Source organism: Eleutherodactylus coqui, chromosome 6 (assembly GCF_035609145.1).
Source record: "Eleutherodactylus coqui strain aEleCoq1 chromosome 6, aEleCoq1.hap1, whole genome shotgun sequence".
NCBI lineage: Eukaryota > Metazoa > Chordata > Amphibia > Anura > Eleutherodactylidae > Eleutherodactylus > Eleutherodactylus coqui.
The window spans coordinates 166,054,660-166,077,812 of record NC_089842.1 but is presented as its reverse complement, the minus strand read 5'-3'; the positions used below and the strand labels follow the sequence as shown (position 1 = coordinate 166,077,812).

The window sequence follows — 23,153 nt, the reverse complement described above, 5'->3', positions numbered from 1 at the left end:
GGCCAAAGGAGGATGCGGTATCTGCCTCAGGTGACAGACAGACAGGTGTCACAAACTACCAGGACTATCTGTGTGTGTGACAGCTTGGGGTCCCTACAGTAAAGCCGCTATCCCATCTGGAGGGGTCAAGAGTGAAAACTGAGGTCACCTCAGATAGTCCAAAGCTAAACCGATGTGGGGCAAGGCAGATCCACATCCGTCTGCCTGACATGGCTCATGTTTTAGCAATGACAGTATCGAGATCAGCTTATTCATCATCTCATTACTCCAATTATTGGCTCCCGAAAACACATGTGCAGGAAACCAGTCAACAAGTATATTTTGATGAATTTTTTTTGCATTATGTTTGAAAAATACTGAGAATTTCAGTCCAGTCATAATAAGATCTAGAGTGCAACAACTGATCAAAAGAGTAGGATCGTGTGATCCTTATGGGACATATTATTGGACAAGTGGTGTACACAGAATCAAGGAGAGGCCCATAGTTCTTCTGCCCAGGATATGCAGTGCCGCTCCATTCATTTTCAATGGGACTGCAGGATATTGCTGGGTACAAGCGCTCGGCTACTTCCGTCAGCTGCACTGAAATGAATGGAGTGGAGACCATGCATGTGCAGCCTTCGCTTCATTCAATGTGACGTCACTGTGGTTGGTAGAAGAATATCCTTAGTGACAAGAAGAGGGAGACGCGGGACTCCTGTTCTCGGTATTGTATGGGTCTCAGCGCTGAGACCCCCACAATCAGATTGTTCTTGTACAACCCCTTTCATGACAATCACAGATTGGTTTAGTGATGATTTTATAGACTTTATAAAACATTTTTGAGCACTTTGTCAAGAGGTACAGGGAGTAGACAAAAATATGGAAACACTGTACGAAATGCATGGGATTTCAACCATTAGCACTGAGCTGCCCTTTTGACCCCTGTTCTACTGAGAGCTTTCCCACCAAATTTGTGTTTACTTCACCTCTTGCTCTGCTCTGGGTGGTCTTGGGAGCTGGCTGGTAACAGCAGCTCAAACCCCTGACCAATGGAACCTTGTTGCTCAGGCAGATGTTCACTTCTGCCTGGCGGCATCTGTATCATATTACCTCCACTTAAAATCGGTCTCTACATGTTTTATTGAAATATGATTTATAATCCCATGTAACCTAAGGCATGCATTTCATACAGTGTTTCCATATTTTTGTCCACCCCCTGTATGACTGGACCTACTTTATGGTAGGATGAGTAGTGCTTAGCATATCATGTGTGGACTATTTGGCACTGTTATTTAGTAAGTATATAGCAATATTGTTTAGGGAGTATGTAACATTTATTATGCATCAAAAATAGAAGGCACATTTATTATTTATACTGTGTCATAATCTTAGCTAAAAATTGGCATGTGTCTAATAAAATTTATGCCCAGATTTGTGCTTGGCTCTGTGCTCACATGTCATACTTGTCGAATCATGTATTTAAAGAGGTTGTCCAATTGTAAAGTATTGATGGATTATCCTCAGGATAGGCTATCACTAGTACATTGGTTGGATCTGTTGACTAGGACCCTTACAGATTAGCTGTTTGCTGTGCCGCTGCACCGAGCTGATTTCTGCAGGAAGGAGACAGCATTGTTCTCACTGCAGTGGCCAGGCTTGGTATTACTGGCAAAGTTAGCATTGAAATGTGTGGGAAATTCGCTTGTAGAAATTAGCTTAGTAAATGAGTACAGTATCCCAGCAAAAAGGTGATCAGCAGGGGTCCCTAGCAAAAAAAAAAATCTTCTACTGATCGCCAATCCTGAGGATTGGCCATCGATATGTCACAACTGGACAACCCCTTTAATTTTTGTATATTTTTTAGGTCAACTCTTATTTACATCAACTATAAGAAAAATATACTACATTTTGTTTAATCAATAAAAAAGATTTTAATTGTTTGGAAATGATCATATGAGAATGAATGTATGTTGTAGGTCACATTATCTGTAGTGCTCCTAGCCAGGAGGGTTTCGCAGACTGAAAATCACAGCAGTGGAATTAATGATTAATTCTACTGTATAACCCAGGAAAGGAAGCCTAGTAAAAGACGGCAACAGGAAGATTACATAACTCCAACATTGTTAAAGGGCTCTTATAAAAGAACATCAAGTGCACAGAATAAGGAAAATATACAAAAATGCAACAAAAAAGCAACATCAAAGAAGAATAGAAACATAAACTTATGGAAAAAACACAAAGAACAACATAAAATAGTGTGCATAATAAATACAAAAGTAATAATGTCCTCCCCCCTCCCACCCCCACCCTAGTTACACAGATATGGTTGGGAAATGAAAGAATTGAAGTTTTTTTTTAATGGAAAAGGATATTTGAGTTGGTGGTCTCCCACCTCGTCCACATACCTGACACCTGCAGATAATATCAGCATCTGTAGCCAGCAGATCAACCACTTTGCCTTTCCCTTCGTCCCCCCATTGTGACCCCAAAACAACAATCACTTTGTTGCCCACATCATGCCGGGGTCTTTTGTGCCCCCCTGCAGTGCTGCGGTCATTGGAAGACCGTGTGCCAGACATGGTAAGGGCTGAGAGGCTGCTGTGCTGTGTGTGCCCTACTTCAGTGTCACAAGACTCACTGGTGACAGGGAGCTAAGGGGTAGACAGAGGGGGTGGGAGGGAATGAGATGGGAGGGGGGAAGAGCTGATCTCGTGCCAAGGAAAGAAGGGGGGATCAGCGGGCTGGAGATGAGGGCTGAGTGCTGAAGATATGGAGGAGAGCAGGTGTTCAAGGCAGATCTGCCAACTTCTGGAAATGACAGCAGTCAAATATTTACTCTGCTTGAAAAAAGAGTAAAAATGGAAAAGCAAAAGAGAAAACAATTCACATAAATAGCACAAAGCGTCATAAATGCGAAGAAATTACAAGTCATTAAAAAGTTCTCTTTGCAATAAGTTCCCATTACATGCCTCATAATACCAATCCCAGCTGCTGTCACACCTCTCTTTAAGGCCTCCTTCACACGGGCGACAAAGTCGTACGATTTTGTCGGGTTGCTACAATGCTGCAAATGGCATGTATGCGAAGCCCATGCTTTCTTATGGGTTCCTTCACACATGCGATGTTTTGTAGCATGCAAGAACCTAACACAAAAACCTTGCAGGTCTGGCGATATTCCTGCGACTCACGATGTTTTGTAGCCCATGTTTCCCTATGGAGCCTTCCTCTCTGTTGCATCACATAGCACAAAAACGCGATTTTTGTGCGGTGCGATGCAACTTTGACAGTAGGAAATCCTACTGTCATAGCTTAATCTAAGCCCTAGCTGCAGAAAATTTTTTTAAAAAAAAACACATACATCACCTCTCCGGTGCTGTCAGCCCAGCCGTATCTTCTCCTCGGGTCCTTGGCACTATTCTCCTTCATCTCTTCTGGCCGGCGATTGAAAAATCCCCACCTTCTGGAAGCGCTAGCTGTGATTGGCTGATGCTTAGCCAATCACAGCCAGTGCTGGATGAACCAATCACAGCTCTTCATCGAGTGCTGGCTCCGATTGGCTAAGCATCAGCCAATCACAGCTAGCGCTTCCAGGAGGTGGGGATTTTCAGCCCTGGTCAGAAGAGATGAAGAAGAGAAATGCCGGGGATCAGGGAGAAGCTGCAGAGGAGTCACGGACAGCGCGTCTAGGTGATGTGTGCTTTTTTTTCTTTCTGCAGTTACGGTATATTTTCTGGGTAGGCCTTATATTTCAAGCCCCCCTCCCACCCCCCCGAAAATTCCCACATGTGGTGCTACAAAGTCGCGCACACGCAACTTCATAGTGCTCCAAAATCGCGGCATTGCCACAAGAAGACACAGTGATATCGCGCGGGGCAGCGTCGTCCGTGTGAAGGAGGCCTTATAAAGGAAGAGCATCATGTTGGTGGATTGACATGAAGCTTCCGGTTGACTTTTCAAAAACATTCTGTAGTAGTTGAGACACTGCATGTGCTATAAAGTTCTGGAGAAGCTGGGTCAATACACTGTATAATGTATATCCCAGCTGCTGCAGAACATCCTTTTTGAAGCTGAAAGAGGAAAAGCTCCATGTCTGAGTACACAAAGCTCCTGCTCACCTTTTCAGAACGGTTCTGCTAATACAGGGGGGCTAGTGTTACATTCTGGGTAAAATGGGGCAATGTACAAGGTAATCTTTAGAGATGAGCGAGCACCAAAATGCTCGGGTGCTCGTTACTCGGGACGAAATTTTCGCAATGCTCGAGGGTTCGTTTCGAATAACGAATCCCATTGAAGTCAATGGCGACCCGAGCATTTTTGTATTTCGCCGATGCTCGCTAAGGTTTCCATGTGTGAAAATCTGGGCAATTCAAGAAAGTGATGGGAACGACACAGCAACGGATAGGGCAGGCGAGGGGCTACATGTTGGGCTGCATCTCAAGTTCACAGGTCCCACTATTAAGCCACAATACCGGCAAGAGTGGGGCCCCCCCCCCCTCCCAACAACTTTTACTTCTGAAAAGCCCTCATTAGCAATGCATACCTTAGCTAAGCACCACACTACCTACAACAAAGCACAATCACTGCCTGCATGACACTCTTCTGCCACTTCTCCTGGGTTACATGCTGCCCAACCCCCCTCCCCCCTGCACGACGCAGTGTCCACAGCGCACACCAAACTGTCCCTGCGCAGCCTTCAGCTGCCTCATGCCACACCACCCTCATGTCTATTTATAAGTGCGTCTGCCATGAGGAGGAACTGCAGGCACACACTGCAGAGGGTTGGCACGGCTAGGCAGCGACCCTCTTTAAAAGTGGTGGGGCGATAGCCCACAATGCTGTACAAAAGCAATGAGAAATATAATCCTGTGCCACCGCCATCAGGAGCTGCACACGTGGGCATAGCAATGGGGAACCTATGTGCCACACACTATTCATTCTGTCAAGGTGTCTGCATGCCCCAGTCAGACTGGTAATATGTACCTTAACAGTAACCGCGTTGGTGGTAATGTGGTGGTGACTGCGGACCTAGTAGCGCGGTTGTATTTTGTTGGTTTTCGGAATGTGGCCAGGATTAAGTTGGCCGTGGCGGGGGATGTTTTTGAGGCACTACGTGTCCTCTCCACGTGTCCGTGGTTATATGCACCTTAACAGTAACCGCGTTGGTGGGAAATGGCCTCGCCGCCATCATGTCTTTGGGAAGCCTCTGTTTCCACACCCCAGAGACATACCATTAGCAGCGGTATAGGCAGAGCCCATAATTCGTAACATTTCAGCCATAGCATTAGGACAGGCCCCACTAACATATCACTAGCAGCATTATAGGGGGAGCACAGTATTAGTTCCATTTCAGTAGCTGCAGTATAGCCAAGGCCCAAGTTACATTTATGTAGCTAAAGTGTAGGCCAACCCCACACACCTTTCTGTACCATGAGTGCAGGCGAAGAACATAGAAATTGCTATGATTACACTCTAGGTGAGGGCCCAAAAAAATTGGTGTACCAACAGTACTAATGTACCTCAGTAAAAATTGGCCATTCCCAACCAAGATGGCAGGTGAAACCCATTAATCGCTTTGGTTAATGTGGCTTAAGTGGTAACTAGGCCTGGAGGCAGCCCAGTTTAACGAAAAATTGTTTCAAGTTAAAGTTCCAACGCTTTTAAGAGCATTGAAACGTATAAAAAAATTTTAGAAAAATTATATGAGTGAGCCTTGTGGCCCTAAGAAAAATTGCCCGTTCAGCGTGATTACGTGAGGTTTCAGGAGGAGGAGCAGGAGGAGGAATATTATACACAGATTGATGAAGCAGAAATGTCCCCGTTTTGGATGGTGAGAGAGAACGATGCTTCCATCCGCGGGTGCAGCCTACGTATTGCTTAGGTATCGCTGCTGTCCGCTGGTGGAGAAGAGAAGTCTGGGGAAATCCAGGCTTTGTTCATCTTGATGAGTGTTAGCCTGTCGGCACTGTCGGTTGACAGGCGGGTACGCTTATCTGTGATGATTCCCCCAGCCGCACTAAACACCCTCTCCGACAAGACGCTAGCCGCAGGACAAGCAAGCACCTCCAGGGCATACAGCGCTAGTTCAGGCCACGTGTCCAGCTTCGACACCCAGTAGTTGTAGGTGGCAGAGGCGTCACGGAGGACGGTCGTGCGATCGGCTACGTACTCCCTCACCATCCTTTTACAGTGCTCCCGCCGACTCAGCCTTGACTGGGGAGCGGTGACACAGTCTTGCTGGGGAGCCATAAAGCTGTCCAGGCCCTTAAAGACTGTTGCACTGCCTGGGCTGTACATGCTGCTCGATCTCCGCACCTCCCCTGCTACCTGGCCCTCGGAACTGCGCCTTCTGCCACTAGCGCTGTCGGATGGGAATTTTACCATCAGCTTGTCCGCCAGGGTCCTGTGGTATAGCAACACTCTCGAACCCCTTTCCTCTTCGGGAATGAGAGTGGGAAGGTTCTCCTTATAGCGTGGGTCGAGCAGTGTGTACACCCAGTAATCCGTAGTGGCCAGAATGCGTGTAACGCGAGGGTCACGAGAAAGGCATCCTAACATGAAGTCAGCCATGTGTGCCAGGGTACCTGTACGCAACACATGGCTGTCCGCACTAGGAAGATCACTTTCAGGATCCTCCTCCTCCTCCTCAGGCCATACACGCTGAAATGATGACAGGCAAGCAGCATGGGTACCGTCAGCAGTGGGCCAAGCTGTCTCTTCCCCCTCCTCCTCATCCTCCTCATGCTCCTCCTCCTCCTCCTGAACGCGCTGAGATATAGACAGGAGGGTGCTCTGACTATCCAGCGACATACTGTCTTCCCCCGGCTCTGTTTCCGAGCGCAAAGCGGCTGCCTTTATGGTTTGCAGGGAACTTCTCAAGATGCATAGCAGAGGAATGGTGACGCTAATGATTGCAGCATCGCCGCTCACCACCTGGGTAGACTGCTCAAAGTTTCGGAGGACCTGGCAGATGTCTGCCAACCAGGCCCACTCTTCAGAAAATAATTGAGGAGGCTGACTCCCACTGCGCCGCCCATGTTGGAGTTGGTATTCCACTATAGCTCTACGCTGCTCATAGAGCCTGGCCAACATGTGGAGCGTAGAGTTCCACCGTGTGGGCACGTCGCACAGCAGTCGGTGCACTGGCAGATTAAAGCGATGTTGCAGGGTGCGCAGGGTGGCAGCGTCCGTGTGGGACTTGCGGAAATGTGCGCAGAGCCGGCGCACCTTTACGAGCAGGTCTGACAAGCGTGGGTAGCTTTTCAGAAAGCGCTGAACCACCAAATTAAAGACGTGGGCCAGGCATGGCACGTGCGTGAGGCTGCCGAGCTGCAGAGCCGCCACCAGGTTACGGCCGTTGTCACACACGACCATGCCCGGTTGGAGGCTCAGCGGCGCAAGCCAGCGGTCGGTCTGCTCTGTCACACCCTGCAGCAGTTCGTGGGCCGTGTGCCTCTTCTCTCCTAAGCTGAGTAGTTTCAGCACGGCCTGCTGACGCTTGCCCACCGCTGTGCTGCCACGCCGTGCAACACCGACTGCTGGCGACGTGCTGCTGCTGACACATCTTGATTGCGAGACAGAGGTTGCGGAGAAGGAGGAGGGTGGTTTAGTGGAGGAAGCATACACCGCCGCAGATACCAGCACCGAGCTGGGGCCCGCAATTCTGGGGGTGGGTAGGACGTGAGCGGTCCCAGGCTCTGACTCTGTCCCAGCCTCCACTAAATTCACCCAATGTGCCGTCAGGGAGATGTAGTGGCTCTGGCCGCCTGTGCTTGTCCACGTGTCCGTTGTTAAGTGGACCTTGGCAGTAACCGCGTTGGTGAGGGCGCGTACAATGTTGCGGGAGACGTGGTCGTGCAGGGCTGGGATGGCACATCGGGAAAAGTAGTGGCGACTGGGAACTGAGTAGCGCGGGGCCGCCGCCTCCATCATACTTTTGAAGGACTCCATTTCCACAACCCTATACGGCAGCATCTCAAGGCTGATACATTTGGCTATGTGGACGGTTAACGCTTGAGCGTGCGGGTGCGTGGTGGCGTACTTGTGCTTGCGCTCAAACACTTGCGCTAGCGACGGCTGGACGGTGCGGTGCGAGACATTGGTGGATGGGGCCGAGGACAGCGGAGGTGAGGGTGTGGGTGCAGGCCAGGAGACGGTAGTGCCTGTGTCCTCAGAGCGGGGTTGGATCTCAGTGGCAGGTTGGGGCACAGGGGGAGAGGCAGCGGTGCAAACCGGAGGCGGTGAACGGCCTTCGTCCCACCTTGTGGGGTGCTTGGCCATCATATGTCTGTGCATGCTGGTGGTGGTGAGGCTGTTGGTGGTGGCTCCCCGGCTGATCTTGGCGCGACAAAGGTTGCACACCACTGTTCGTCGGTCGTCAGGCGTCTCTGTGAAAAACTGCCAGACCTTAGAGCACCTCGGCCTCTGCAGGGTGGCATGGCGCGAGGGTGTGCTTTGGGAAACAGTTGGTGGATTATTTGGTCTGGCCCTGCCTCTACCCCTGGACACCGCACTGCCTCTTGCAACCTGCCCTGCTGCTGCCCGTGCCTCCCCCTCTGAAGACCTGTCCTGTGTAGGCGTTGCACACCAGGTGGGGTCAGTCACCTCATCGTCCTGCTGCTCTTCCTCCGAATCCTCTGTGCGCTCCTCCCTCGGACTTACTGCCCTTACTACTACCTCACTGCAAGACAACTGTGTCTCATCGTCATCGTCCTCCTCACCCACTGAAAGGTCTTGAGACAGTTGCCGGAAGTCCCCAGCCTCATCCCCCGGACCCCGGGAACTTTCGAAAGGTTGGGCATCAGTGACGATAAACTCCTCTGCTTGGAGAGGAACCACTGCTGCCCAATCTGAGCAGGGGCCCGAGAACAGTTCCTGGGAGTCTGCCCGCTCCTGAGCATGTGTCATTGTAGTGGAGTGAGGAGGCTGGGAGGAAGGAGGAGTAGCAGCCAGAGGATTTGGATTTGCAGCACTGGACGGCGCAGAACTGTGGGTGGATGATAGCTTGCTCGAAGCACTTTCTGCCATCCACGACAGGACCTGCTCACACTGCTCATTTTCTAATAAAGGTCTCCCGCGTGGACCCATTAATTGGGCGATGAATGTGGGGACGCCAGAAACGTGCCTCTCTCCTAATTGCGCAGCAGTCGGCTGCGATACACCTTGATCAGGAGCTCGCCCTGTGCCCACACCCTCACTTGGGCCTACGCGTCCTCGGCCACGTCCACGTCCACGTCCTCTAGGCTTACCCCTACCCCTCAGCATGCTGTATTACCAGTGATTTCCCAGGCAGGAAATAAATTGGCGCAAGCCTGCAGGACAAATAGAATGTTTCCCTTTTTGGGAAACGGAGGGCCCACTGACTATATTCAATCAGATAAGATATGTGTTGCACAGAAATGCAGTTATATGAAGTGCAGCAGAGCGGAGACTTTTCACAGGCAGGAAATAAATTGGCGCAAGCCTGCAGGACAAATAGAATGTTTCCCTTTTTGGGAAACGGAGGGCCCACTGACTATATTCAATCAGATAAGATATGTGTTGCACAGAAATGCAGTTATATGAAGTGCAGCAGAGCGGAGACTTTTCACAGGCAGCAAATAAATTGGCGCAAGCCTGCAGGACAAATAGAATGTTTCCCTTTTTGGGAAACGGAAGGCCCACTGACTATATTCAATCAGATAAGATATGTGTTGCACAGAAATGCAGTTATATGAAGTGCAGCACAGCGGTTACTTTTCCCAGGCAGGAAATAAATTGGCGCAAGACTGCAGGACAAATACAATTTTTCCCTTTTTGGGAAACGGAGGGCCTACTGACTATATTCAATCAGATAAGATATGTGTTGCACAGAAATGCAGTTATATGAAGTGCAGCAGAGCGGAGACTTTTCACAGACAGCAAATAAATTGGCGCAAGCCTGCAGGACAAATAGAATGTTTCCCTTTTTGGGAAACGGAGGGCCCACTGACTATATTCAATCAGATAAGATATGTGTTGCACAGAAATGCAGTTATATGAAGTGCAGCAGAGCGGTTACTTTTCACAGGCAGCAAATAAATTGGCGCAAGCTTGCAGGACAAATAGAATGTTTCCCTTTTTGGGAAACGGAGGGCCCACTGACTATATTCAATCAGATAAGATATGTGTTGCACAGAAATGCAGTTATATGAAGTGCAGCAGAGCGGTTACTTTTCACAGGCAGCAAATAAATTGGCGCAAGCCTGCAGGACAAATAGAATGTTTCCCTTTTTGGGAAACGGAGGGCCCACTGACTATATTCAATCAGATAAGATATGTGTTGCACAGAAATGCAGTTATATGAAGTGCAGCACAGCGGTTACTTTTCCCAGGCAGGAAATAAATTGGCGCAAGACTGCAGGACAAATACAATTTTTCCCTTTTTTGGAAACGGAGAGCCCACTGACTATATTCAATCAATAATATATGTCTTCTGGCCCTGCCTACACAATTCTCTCCCTGTAGTATTACTGCAAGGCGCAATGCTCTGCAGACAGCCGATTTTGAAAAGAAAAAAATATGCAACACTGCTAACAGCAGCCTGCACAGTACTGCACACGGATAGATGTGGCCCTAAGAAGGACCGTTGGGGTTCTTGAAGCCTACACTCACTCCTAACACTCTCCCTACCTAAGCACCACTTCTGTCCCTGTAGTATTACTGCAAGGCGCAATGCTCTGCAGACTGCCGATTTAAAAAAAAAAAAAATTTGTGCAACACTGCTAACAGCACCCTCCACAGTACTGCACACGGATAGATGTGGCCCTGAGAAGGACCGTTGGGGTTCTTGAAGCCTACACTCACTCCTAACACTCTCCCTACAGCAGCACCAGCAGCAGCACTTTCCCTCAGCTAACTCAGTCACAAGGCATCTGAGGCGAGCCGCGGGAGGGGCCGATTTTTATACTCGGGTGACATCTGATCGCCCCAGCCACTCACAGCAGGGGGGTGGTATAGGGCTTGAACGTCACAGGGGGAAGTTGTAATGCCTTCCCTGTCTTTCAATTGGCCAGAAAAGCGCGCTAACGTCTCAGAGAGGAAACTGAAAGTAACCGGAACATCGTGTGGTACTCGTTAAGAGTAACGAGCATCCCGAACACCCTAATATTCGCACGAATATCAAGCTCGGACGAGTACGTTCGCTCATCTCTAGTAATCTTATTTACTATGAGATTGTATTTACATGAGAAAATTGGACCAATATTGCGCTCGCTTACCTGCGGTTGTACACGAGTTTAAATCCTATGCGATGCATTTTGTGCAAAAAACATGTAATATGCATCAGATGCACTTGTGTTTTTCACGTGCCTGAAGAAAACTGCAAGTAGTTCCAATAGTTAAAATGGAAAAACTCATTGCACTACATGATAATCACAATTTCATGCTAGTGCGATGAGGAACTATTGGGCGATTCATGCAGCGAGAACACCCAAGAATAGGACGTGCCGATCGTAGAGTCTCTCAAATTGTTTTTAATGCTGATACCTTGCATCGCACCGTGTGCACCTAGCATGCTGCCACCAGACCTATTAAAAACAATGGGTGATGCAATATGAGGGCGTGCCCAGAGATAGGACGTGCCGCGATTTGTTTCCCGCATCACATCTTGGTGTGATGTGGGGAAAAAATTGCTCATGTCTATCATCCAATTCAAAAGAATGGGGTTCATATTCGTGTGAGATTTGTGTATCTCGCAACACACAAATCTTGTGTGATTTTCTTGTTCATGTGAAAACGGCTTAATGCTTCATTTACACGAGCGTATATCGGCCGCACTTTCACGGCCATCCAAAATATATGTTGCCTATGGTTTACAATGCATCAGTTCAGATGGGTGTATTCCCACGGCTTTTACGGGAACTATCTTCTGGCCGGAATACAAGGACAGCTCCCATAGACTCCTATAGGAGCCTATGGTAGCTGCCGGAGAAGGGAGGTGGGAGAAAGTTTAGCAGCATAACTGCTAAACTCCTACACTCTTCCCTCCTCCTCTCCGTCCCTTGCCGGCTGTTTGCAATTGGAGGGTCAGAACTGGGGCGAAAGCTAGTTGCTAAGTTCTCACCCTGTCCCACACCTTACCCTTGCTGGCAGCCGACAAAGGGTGGAGAGGGGGCAGAAGCTTAGCATACTAGCTCCTGCCCTGTCCTGCCCCCTCCCCTAGCTGAGAGCTAGCGAGAGGGCGGAAAAGGGGAGGAAGTTTAGCAGAGCTAAAGTGTCTCCCCCTGCCCGACAGCATTCCGGGCTCAGCATATACTCACCACATCCAAACGCACAAATCTGCCTTTCACATGATTTTCGGTCGCACTGTAGTCGCGACACAGCCTTTCATAAATCGAATTTGCGGTGGAAAATCTGCAGCATTTACAGTACAAGCTGTGTGGACAATAATTAAAAAATGTCATCCACATGGAGCAGAAAAATTCAGCCCTGAATCCGCAGTGTATGTGAAATATGGATTCTGCAGATTTCACCTTCTGTAATGCAAAAGCTGAAACTGCAGCAAATTTGAACTAAAATCCGCTGCAAAAATCTGCATCATTTAGGTGTGGATCTGCTGCTGTGGAAATCCCTGTGTGAAGACACCTACTTGGTCTCTCTATCCCACCAACTATTCTTCAACTGGCCATCTACAATAGATAACTCATCTGGCAGACGGCAGCCTCTCCATACCCCCTCATACGCATGCATGCTTGACTCGGCTGAGTGTGTTCTGAATGGGAAAAGTGAAGTCAGGGTACATTAACATGGGCGAGAGCAAGTTGTGCCCAACATTCTTGGGTGTGACTCGCATCGCACAGCACACGGACGCTGTGTGTACTTTGCGATGTGCGGGAGACTGCGCTTTCCATAGCAACGCTATGGAAAGCATTCACTGCGTTCCCCGTGGCTGGATTATCGTAACGGGGAGTGCAATGAAAATTCGCCTGTGGACAGGCAGCCTTAGCTACCTCTAAACCTTGTGTGGTGCAGCGTGTTAAGGCAGCAGAAATGTAGACCTAAACTCTTGCTCACAAACTGAATGTTGTGGGTTCAATCCCCACGTGGTTCAGGTAGTTTAGCTCGTCCTTCTGAGTTTAGTAAAATGAGTATCCAGCTTGGTGGCGGGTAATAAATATATTACCTGAAAGTGCTGCAGAATAAGTTTGCGCTATACAAATAACAATTTTTTTTTAACCTCTGGCGGTGGCTTATCTCCCCTGGGAACAAAAATATCTGGAATGTTGAAATCCAACAACTCTGTCCTTGACAGATGATATATGCGGGTGAGTCAGCTGACCCCCATGCATATCAGATAGTCGGCCAGTCCCATCAAAATTTGGCAAGCTTCATTCTGTGTATGAACACCTTTATTTATACCCTGTATCTATCTATCCATCCATCCATCCATCCATCCATCCATCCATCCATCCAATATCACTGTAATAAAAGGACACCCATTTTCTGCAAATAAATAATTTATTCAGTATGCAGCTTGCACTTTGAAAAAACAATTACAGGAGAATCTAAAAGATATTTTCCAAAATACTGATGTATATACAGAACAAGGAACTATATTACATATGCATGATAATTACATATATCTTTGCAGTTAGTAGATAATGCCAGGTCCAGTGGAGCACTCAGCATATATGATAACATATCTGAAGAGCGGTATTATTGTTCTGTTTAGATCTGGAGCGATGGAAGTCCTACAGGAGAGATACTTCTCAGGCTCTCTGAAAGGTGGGACAAGGAAAGAAGAGGCGCCTGCCATAGGTTTAGGATAATTGGTCTCGTTCTATGTACGTGAGAGCTGTGCTCACCTTATAGAGTTGTACAGAAGGGTACAACTATTGTATGATAAAAGGGTATATGCAAAAAGTGTGAAAGGGGGCCATGACATACTGGGGTGCTCCATAGTACAGCATCACCAAACCATAACTGGTGTTCACATTGACTGCCGCATACAGTGGCCGATCAGCAAACTCAAGGAGGTATAACTTGAAGCTACTGTGCCCCAATGTAAATCTGTAAAAGAGCCCCCACCTACCATGTGCCATTTAGAATAGTGGTATTTTTTATGCAGCCCTCAAGCACCAGGGGTCCAGGTGTGACTGCTTTCTCTGCACCCTCTAGAGCTACACAGCCAGACTGTACCTCGAGTACCAGAGGCTATTTACAAAGTAGTTCTTAGGTAAGCAGCCTAGCTGTATTACTACTATTCTGACCAATTATGTGTTGGCAATACTACTCCAAGATACAACCAAGTAGCTTTTTTTGTTGCCCTTATTTTCTCCACAAGGCACACTTCTAGCACACCTAGGAGATACTTCTGATTTGTATGTACAACTTTTAGTCATTTGCTTATTTAGATGTGATCATTATTGTTCTGATTGCTCGTAACTGCTTGTGGAAGCAGAACTTGCCAATTAGAAAGTTGATGAGCATTGGATCAAGGGTAAGATTTATGATCATAAAGGGTAAAAAGAGGCAGAAAATGGACAACCCATCTTATAATGAAGTTTTCCTAGAGACCTACGATCACTCATTGAGGGTTGGGGTCTCACTCTATGATGTCCTTAGGCTCTAATCGAGCATATAGAAATAGGCTGTCCATATCTTTCAATGTCTTATAAAGTGAAGGAGTGCAGAATTCATAAATGTGTTGTAACCTCTTCTTTTTTTGAGACTGGTGTTGGTTCCAAATCATGTTCCTCACTAACACTTCTCAATGTCATGTCATAATATTAGGGTGAATATAGAGTTTAAAAATGGAACAACTCGTTATAATTTGCAGCCCTATAATGGATGAGGTTTTTGAGGGGAACTCAACATTTACATATGGCCATGAAAACAAGTCCAGTAGGACAGGACCTCTGCCCTACCCAACTTCCCTTATGATCTCAATAATACTACTTCTCCACTCATTAACCCTAAATCTTATTTTCTACGTATACTTTGACAAATAATACAGTATAAGATAAGGTGCTATGTGTTAGAAACATTTTATGACTTATGCTTAAATGCCATAAGAGATAATGACGTAACAATGTCTTAATGGGTCTCCCAGCGCTAGGCTATTGCTGACCTATCATTTGAATAGGTCAATAGTTGATCAGAAGGGTCTTCTGCTTATCATCACCACCAATCAGCTAATTGAAGTGACATTGCCCATTGGGTGATTACAGTTGTCATTTCAGTCCATACCAGGCTCAGTGCCATACATTATATAGCAGCTGTGCCTGGTATTCCAGCTTGGTCCCATTTACTTGAATGGGACTGAGCTGCTCCCAGGCCATGTGATCAATGAATGCAACATAATTGGCATAAGAGGCGGCCATGGCATCCATCAGCATCACCCCCAATCAACTACTAACGACCGATCCTGAGGATAGGTTGTCAATAGCATAGTCCTGGAAAACTCCTTTAAGCAGTTCCCATATCATAGTATAGTAAATCTTTCCCCGCCTCCACTAGAAGCATAATAATGCATTAATGCATATAAGGGCAATGCTTGCACAATACTGCATGGAAAAAAGTAGAACAAAGCATTTGGTTAAATGTTTGAATGAGGGGTAAGAGGCCCCTTCTAAATAGGATATGTAAAGGAATTTTTTGAAGATTGGTCTCCATCCGATGACTTCTGGTAGAGTCTGATAGCCCCAGACACAACCAGTCCTAAAGGTAATTTAGAATCCACAGACAATGAATGCTCTGATATTATAAATTTATTATACACTCTTGTATGGGAAGTATAGAAAATTCCAAGTAGTCACAAGTTCTAGTAATGGTACTCCTTGAATTTGGGCAAGGAGGAGCCTGTGGCTAGAAGTGAATCTCATACAGCTCCATCTGTAAATTTTTGTACAATTTTATGCCCTGTCCGTTATGGCTTGATTCCAAGTTGGGGCATGTGTGGCCTGGTTTACTAATGTTTACCAACTCCTTTGCTTTGCCCAAACTGAGTCTGAGTGAAGTGTAAGATATGTTTTTTTTTATTTGCTCCCTACTCATGTATTTTGGGTCATTTTCTTTTTTGTCAACCACCCATTTTCATTGGCCATGGTCATGAATATGGTAACAGCTTTCAAGATTCTGATACAGAATCTCCAAAAAGGTCATGCATGCAGTGGACAGCATCACAAGGGTTGAGGGCACCAACTCTTGGTAAAACGGTCTATCTGATGCACAATCTAGGAACTGGGAAATACCAAAAAGGAATGGAGTCTCACACACATTTGCCAATATGGGAAAATGTGTGTTTTGGAGACAGCTGGCACCTGCTAATAATATAGGAACCATACTGAGTTTCTACAATTTTGAATAAGGAACTCTTTCAAACACTTTGAGGTTTTCATGTTTGGCCACAGTTTACCTATGGTGAATAAGTAGCTAAAGCAAGCCATTGACTTTCAAGCCCAGTTCCCATCAGGATGACTGGGGCTATTTGTTACTCATTAAAGAGGAAGGGCATATAGTAATATGCTAAACCCTTTTAGGAGATCTGTACAAAGGGAGAACATTCAACTTTATATGCAAAAAGTTGAAAACCAAGAAATAAGAAGTTATATACACCAAGTTGCCCAAGCAGCACAAAATGACATCAATTTAAAGTGGAAGCAAACGGAACAAGATTTTTCCAAGATCTTCATTGCTTGTGGATCCTCCTCGTTCTGAAATCTATGATGGAATAAAGAGAGAGTAATCAAAAAACAACTTTTGACTATTGTAGTCTCTTGATCCGAGTAGCACAGAACTTCGAATACATCCATTTTGACAGATGTTTGGTAAAACAGAAAATGAGAGCGATGATGGATGAAATGTTGCTAGGACGTGCAGCAGAATCACCCCATTAATTCGTAAACTCACTTGGGTCATACAGCGAATGTTTTATAGTGTTGGTTGTTCATACCGCGCCAAATCTCACACCACTAATCCCACCCACTCCCATAGACTGAAGCTAAGCTTATTGCACGGTGTAAGGAGGTCCTGATGCTCAGATGGTAAGTGAACACCTTTAAGTAATTCCCCTGTATAATACATCTATAACAATGTGTCTAACTCGTCCTGCTGTTAATCAAGTACTAAAACTTTTTTTTAAGGCTATATCTACACAGGAAGAGTCTAAATCGGATTTTTCTGTGTAAATTCCCCTTCAAAATCCGAGGATTTCTGCCACGGATCTGTATGCAGGTTTAGCCCCTTTCAAAGTGAAAATCCCTTTGATGATTTCCCAACATGGAATCCACTCCAAGAAATGATGTAACTTTTTCCACACAAGGACTTCAAAATTCACGCTATGTAAACTACAGCACAGATTCCCATTAGAAGCAATGGGACACCTCAAGAGTATGTTCACTTGTAATTGAAATGCCGCAGATTTTCTACATCAAAAACCCTATTAAAATCTGCACCATTGATGTGGATTTTGACTCAAAATGAGCTACAGATTTGCAGCTGACTTACGCTTGCATTGCACTCCTCCCACTTCCAAATATTGTGGGCTGCTGGACCTGGAGCACCGCTGGCATTCATGGATGGATTTTATACCACTGCCATGTGAACAAACTCTAAAAAGTATGGCCACCATTTACTGTATGCAATTACAAGTTTAGTTAACCATTAACCCTTTCCAATCCACTGTCTGACATCTAAAGACATTATGAGTTAAAGGAGATGTCTCGAGGAAGCAGTGAATTTTTTTTTTTGCCCAGTCCCCCTAATTAAACATACATTACTAATTACCCCTGTAAATGACTTTTCTAGCTGGTTTGTACTTACCGTTCCAGCGTTTCAGCAACTTATAAAACTTTTTCCCAAGATGGCCGCCAGCTCTTTTCGCATCGCTTGCTGTAGCCCGACGTGCGCGCTCCCGAGACACTACCAGCTGTGTCTCCATGGCAACCAGACGCCCCGCAGCCACCGACCGGACCCCTGGAGTGAACACGGCCGACCAGTCACCCACCGCCAGGCAGAAGGTAACCGGCGCAGCCCCCCCCCCCCCCCATCACAGCGGCAGCCCCCCCGGCCCAGCGACAGCCCCCCCCCCGGGCCCAGCGATAGTTCCCCCGGACCAGCGACAGCCCCCCCGGCCCAGCGACGGCCCAGCGACAGTCCCCCCGGCCCATCACTTACCTGGACGGCTGGGCTGCTAGGCTTCTCGGCTGGGCGGCTCTGCACCTTCCTCTAACAGAGGATGGTACAGAATGGCCGCTCCAGCGCGCTCCCGAGCAGTGACAGCTCGTCTGCGCATGCGCAGAAGAGCTGTAGCGGGGAGCACACTGAAGCGGCTCGTGCTGAAAGGAGAAGACCGGACTGCGCAAGCGCGTCTAAAAAAGCAAGCTGCCAGCGAATTTAGACGGAACCATGGAGACGTGGACGCTAGCAACGGAGCAGGTAAGTGAATAACTTCTGTATGGCTCATATTTAATGCACGATGTACATTACAAAGTGCATTAATATGGCCATACAGAAGTGTATAACCCCACTTGATTTCGCGAGACAACCCCTTTAAGGCTGTACAGCTCCGATGTTGGAAGACATCCGACGGGGTTCTCTTACTGTATATTGCCAGTCTATCCACAGAGCCTATCCACCGTGTCACCTCATGCATTACTGGCTTTAGCCAGCATATAGCACTGTTGTATAACAGCAGAAAAAGAGTAAGCCCCCTAGGAAAACCAGGATACAAATTGGATTGGAAAGGGTTAAAGGGTCAGTCCACCACAAGTCCCCGGCCATCTGCTTTATAGGGAACTACAGCACAGCTTTATTCACTTCTACTGTGCAGGTCGAACACTGAAGGGACCTTGCTTGTTTTGTCTTTAGGATTAGCGAATGCCTGATGAGTGATTATTGGAATAGTCGGGTAGGGAGTGACTAACTCGATTTTCCAAAAATAATCGGGAATCGGAACAAACCGATCCAGATTAAAATCAATGGGAGTAAAGTCCCTAAATGCTTAGTAGTGGTGCTTCAGGTTCAAATCTCATTAAAGACATTTGCCTGGACTTTGAAAAACCCCATCCAGATATTGCCATTGGTCAAATTTGAATCTAGATCCTCAGCACTGCGAGGCAGCAGTGGTAACAACTGAGCCACCATGCTTGTTCTTCCTTCTCTGGAGAAGAAACACTGAAAACACAGATGCAAGTGGAGATGTTGTCTTTGGTCAGAGCTGAATTGAGGACACCAGCATTTCAAGGCAGTAGAGCTAATGCCTAAGCCACCATGCACAGGAGGTGGAGCGAGGAAAGGAGGAGAAGGGGAATAAGAAGTAGCTCTTCTTGCTTCCTCCTTATCTGGAGGAGGAGATGAGGAAGCAGCAGCTTGGTGGCTCCATAACCATTGCTTTTGCCTTGTAGAGCTGGGTGTCTGGTTCACGTTTAACTATGCATAATATCTGCTTGCAGTTTTTACGTTCTCTATTCTTTTTCTCATCTGGAGAAGAGAGAAACGACGAATGAACGAGTGTGGTGGCTCAGTGGTTAGCACTGCTGCCATGCATTACTCTTATCCTAGGTTCAAATATGACCAAGGGCAACATCTGCATGGAGTTTTATAAAAGTTCATGCCGCTGTTGTCATTGATGATTTGAATCTAGGACCCCAGCACTGCAAGGTAACAAATCTAAGCATAAGTGTACCACTATACATTAGGGACTTTCACATAAACATACACCAAAAGCTTGTTTTTTCAGCAATTTTTACAAAAAAAATCTGGTTGAGATTTGATTTTGCAAATATCGGCTCAATTTTAGTGCCCAGACAATCATCATGAGCAATACTAGTCATAATCCCAGTAATGAATGTTATAGCATATCCCAAGAAATAAGCCATAATATTTTATGTGAGATAATCTATATATTAGAGGCATATTCCTATCTATACATAGAGTGACGGATAGGCTATATTTTTCAACATGTTCTACAGGTTTCATGACCTGGTTTTATATTTTAGAGAGTCTTCCTAATGTGACAACTCCTGATTAGCATTGCATGATAGAGCATCATGTTTATTCTTTTATCTGTAGGAAAAAAAATGCAAGGCACTCAATGAAATATCATCAAAGCCTGTCCTTTACAACAGGTCCAGTGTGGAACCGGATACACTTCTTGGCTGTACTGTAGCTAATGAAGGTGCCCTTTGAGGAATACCAACTCTTCCCATTAACCAAACAAGTCCAAAAGGGTGTTTTAAAAGAGGGCTATATAAAACAATATTGCCCTGACAATTCTATAATATTTTGTATATTTTCAAAAAATTCAAAAAGTAACGTACAAAATTACATGGACCGATTACTTCAGTCCTCATGTCGTGTTTCGGCTAGATCCTCAAAACTTACCTTTAAAAATGATTTACTATACATTTGCTCAACTTGGGGGCATGACCACCATTTATTTTTCCATATCTAGTGCCATAGCTACGGTCTGTAATAGGGTCATTGCTTCAACGATACAAATCAGACAAAACACCAGGTATAGTTGTATGTACACAAAATGTTGACATTGAGCGGATTTGAAGAGTCTAAGCAGAGGGTAATATAATTTGAAATTTGACATACCTTGTATAGTATGTACAGCAGTAGAACAAGCCAGTGGGGTGAGCAAAATATGAGGGATTGACTTGTCAAACATGTCATAAAAATATCACATCTGTAGAGGCATGATTGACCATGCATGGGATCTCTTGACTGTATGTCACGCTACTTTCCATTAAAGTGGTATTCTCATCCTAGACATTTAAGATATATTCCCCTTCTGAACAGGTGGGACCTGCATTTATTCCATGGATATAATATGAATGCATAAGACGAGAGCACCCCTTTAAAGGGTATGGAAAATTGATCATTATCAAAGGGACCCTTATGACAATTTGGTTGGAATCTATGGTCAGAAAAGTCTTCTACGGCCCACTTCACATGGATAGACCCATTTTAGCATCTGTATTACAGAAGGAAAACTGACAGTGCTACTGGACCAAATGTAGATGGTCGTAGAGTTCTACAGTGTTCCATGTTTGACTCTTTGGGATGTTCATATCTTGTGGACACAGAGATATTAAACATGGCTAGATTACAGTTGTCTGAGACCAGCTAAGGTGTTGGCCATGACTTTGTCAAAATCTAGATGTTAAAAATTAGCACCCCCCCCAAGATCACAAGAACACCCTTTTATGGTCAATAAGCGCTGGTGTTATTAAACGAATTTGCAAAAAGCATCATCTAGGCACAACAATTTAAAAAAAAAATTCCAAAGTCTGATCTTCAGTTCCACCCATCACCCTGTGGGTATCGTAGAGGCAACCATTTTGTCAGTCGATATTCATGACATTTATCGATTCACTTGGAAATTTCAAGTGAATTCAGGTCATTCACATGAATACCACCCACCATACATAATATGGTTGCCTCTTCTTAAGATGGGTTTTAAGCACATGAGATGCAAACACACCCACTGGCCATTCAACTCCTGATTAATCATCATTGGATTGGGAGCAGGAGACAGATATAAGCATCGATTAATTTGTAAGTCACATAATCAAGACACATAGAATACAAGTAGCTGAACACTTGAGGGTATGATTAGTCTTGAAGTTCAATTTGTAGTAAGGGTATGGAGTGAGTTTTTGTGGAGGTGACATTAGTTGACATAAAGCCTGCTATACTTCCGTACATACCTTACTGTACCACACAACTCTTTGTTTTGTGTGTGCCAGAGGCATCTCCAATCTCTGTTTTGTGAGAGAGAAAATTGAATATTGCTATAGACAATTACTGCATTGAGGTGTTAGGAAAACGGTCCAGGCGTCTCATACTCTGCTACTTATCAACTCATTATGAATTAGGGAGCTTATACAATTTAAATTTTAAAATATATATTCATACAACAATGCTCAGAAAATCCAGCATCTACACGACTTGTGTGAGAGTAGACCATTCAGAAATGTAATGAGATAGAAAATTTTCCAGCCTACCCAATGCCGGTCCAATCTCTTGTAACAGGCAGGACTACAGGGATTGTCCCGAGGCAAACAGAAGTAAATAAAAAAAAATAATGCTTTAACCCCCCCCCCCCCCCCCCACCAAAAAAAACCAAGAGAGTTATATAAAGAAATACTAAAAAAAACAGAATTGCTATCGCTGGGTCTATAAAAATTCTGATCTCATAAAATAGTGCCTCATTTATCCTGCACGGTAAGCATCATTGAAAAAGAAAAAAAAACAAAACCTAGCACCAGAATTGTGCATTTTTGTCCGCTCCCTCTCCAAAAAACAAAGAAAAAAAAAAAAAACTTAATAAAAAGTGATCAACAAGTTGTATATACCCCAAAATTGTACAGAAACCATAAGTTGTCCCGCAAGATTTTACGCAGCCGCTTTGATGTAAAAGTAAAAAAGTTATGGTGGACAGAAGAGGCAGCAAAAAAAAAAAAAGTTATCTTTAACAATTTATTTATTTTTTAAGTATTAAGAAAAAAAAACAAAAAACACACACACTATACAAATTTGGTGGTATAGTAATTGAATTGACTCAGTATAAAGTTGTCATTTTTTGCCACAGTGTGTACGCAATAAAAACAAGACCCTTCAGAAATAGCATAGTTGCTTTTTTTTACCCCCATTTTACTCCACCTAGAAATTTCTAAAAGTTTTTCCGTTTTTAAGTTTTACATTATATGGTACATTAAATAGTACCATTGAAAAATACAACTCATGCAAAAAAAGCACTCAGCTATGTCAACCGTAAAAGAAAAAAAAAGTTAACATGTTTTGAAAGAGGGTTGTAGAAAACAAAAACCTGAAAACACAAAAATTGCCATGTCTTCAACGGGTTGACTGTAATTCAATGCAGCTACCATAAAGCAAACAATATAACGGAGTTCCTATAAAAAGATGCAGTAAGGAAACCAATCAGTACATTTCGATCTATTGAAGAGGAAAAGCTCCGATCTCGGCTACTGCTATACTGAACTCCTATACTGTGCTGCCTGGAAGTTACTACGGTACTACTTCCAGGCAGATCAGTATTGAACTTCAGTGTAGCAGTCACGTGAAAAAAAAAATTGGTGGCTGGGCTGGCCAAAATAGAAGTTTTTGATCTTCAATAGAGTCCTTGTAAACTGAGGGATATAAGCATCCTTCCCCCACCCCAATTGCTTCTTTTAAATATTCTT

At 45.3% G+C, this 23,153-nt stretch overlaps 2 protein-coding genes across 4 annotated transcripts in view; both read right to left on the bottom strand.

Annotated features, from left to right (window-relative positions):
- The window catches only part of ADSS1 (adenylosuccinate synthase 1), a 64,645-nt gene extending 62,022 nt beyond the window's left edge, over positions 1 to 2,623 (bottom strand). Inside the window, exon 1 of the mRNA XM_066608148.1 lies at positions 2,388 to 2,623. Coding sequence (XP_066464245.1) covers positions 2,388 to 2,561 — 174 coding nt within the window. The 5' untranslated portion in view covers positions 2,562 to 2,623. The remainder of the gene's footprint in view (positions 1 to 2,387) is intronic.
- Positions 2,624 to 13,436: 10,813 nt separating this feature from the next.
- The window catches only part of INF2 (inverted formin 2), a 79,051-nt gene continuing 69,334 nt past the window's right edge, over positions 13,437 to 23,153 (bottom strand). For 2 of the 3 annotated variants that reach the window (XM_066608144.1, XM_066608146.1), the window contains exons 22-23: positions 21,657 to 21,710; positions 13,437 to 16,659 (exon numbers count right to left, since the gene is read on the bottom strand). In XM_066608144.1, the coding sequence (XP_066464241.1) occupies positions 21,658 to 21,710 (53 nt within the window). In that variant the 3' untranslated portion in view covers positions 13,437 to 16,659; position 21,657. The remainder of the gene's footprint in view (positions 16,660 to 21,656; positions 21,711 to 23,153) is intronic. The other variant, XM_066608145.1, reaches the window with a different exon arrangement.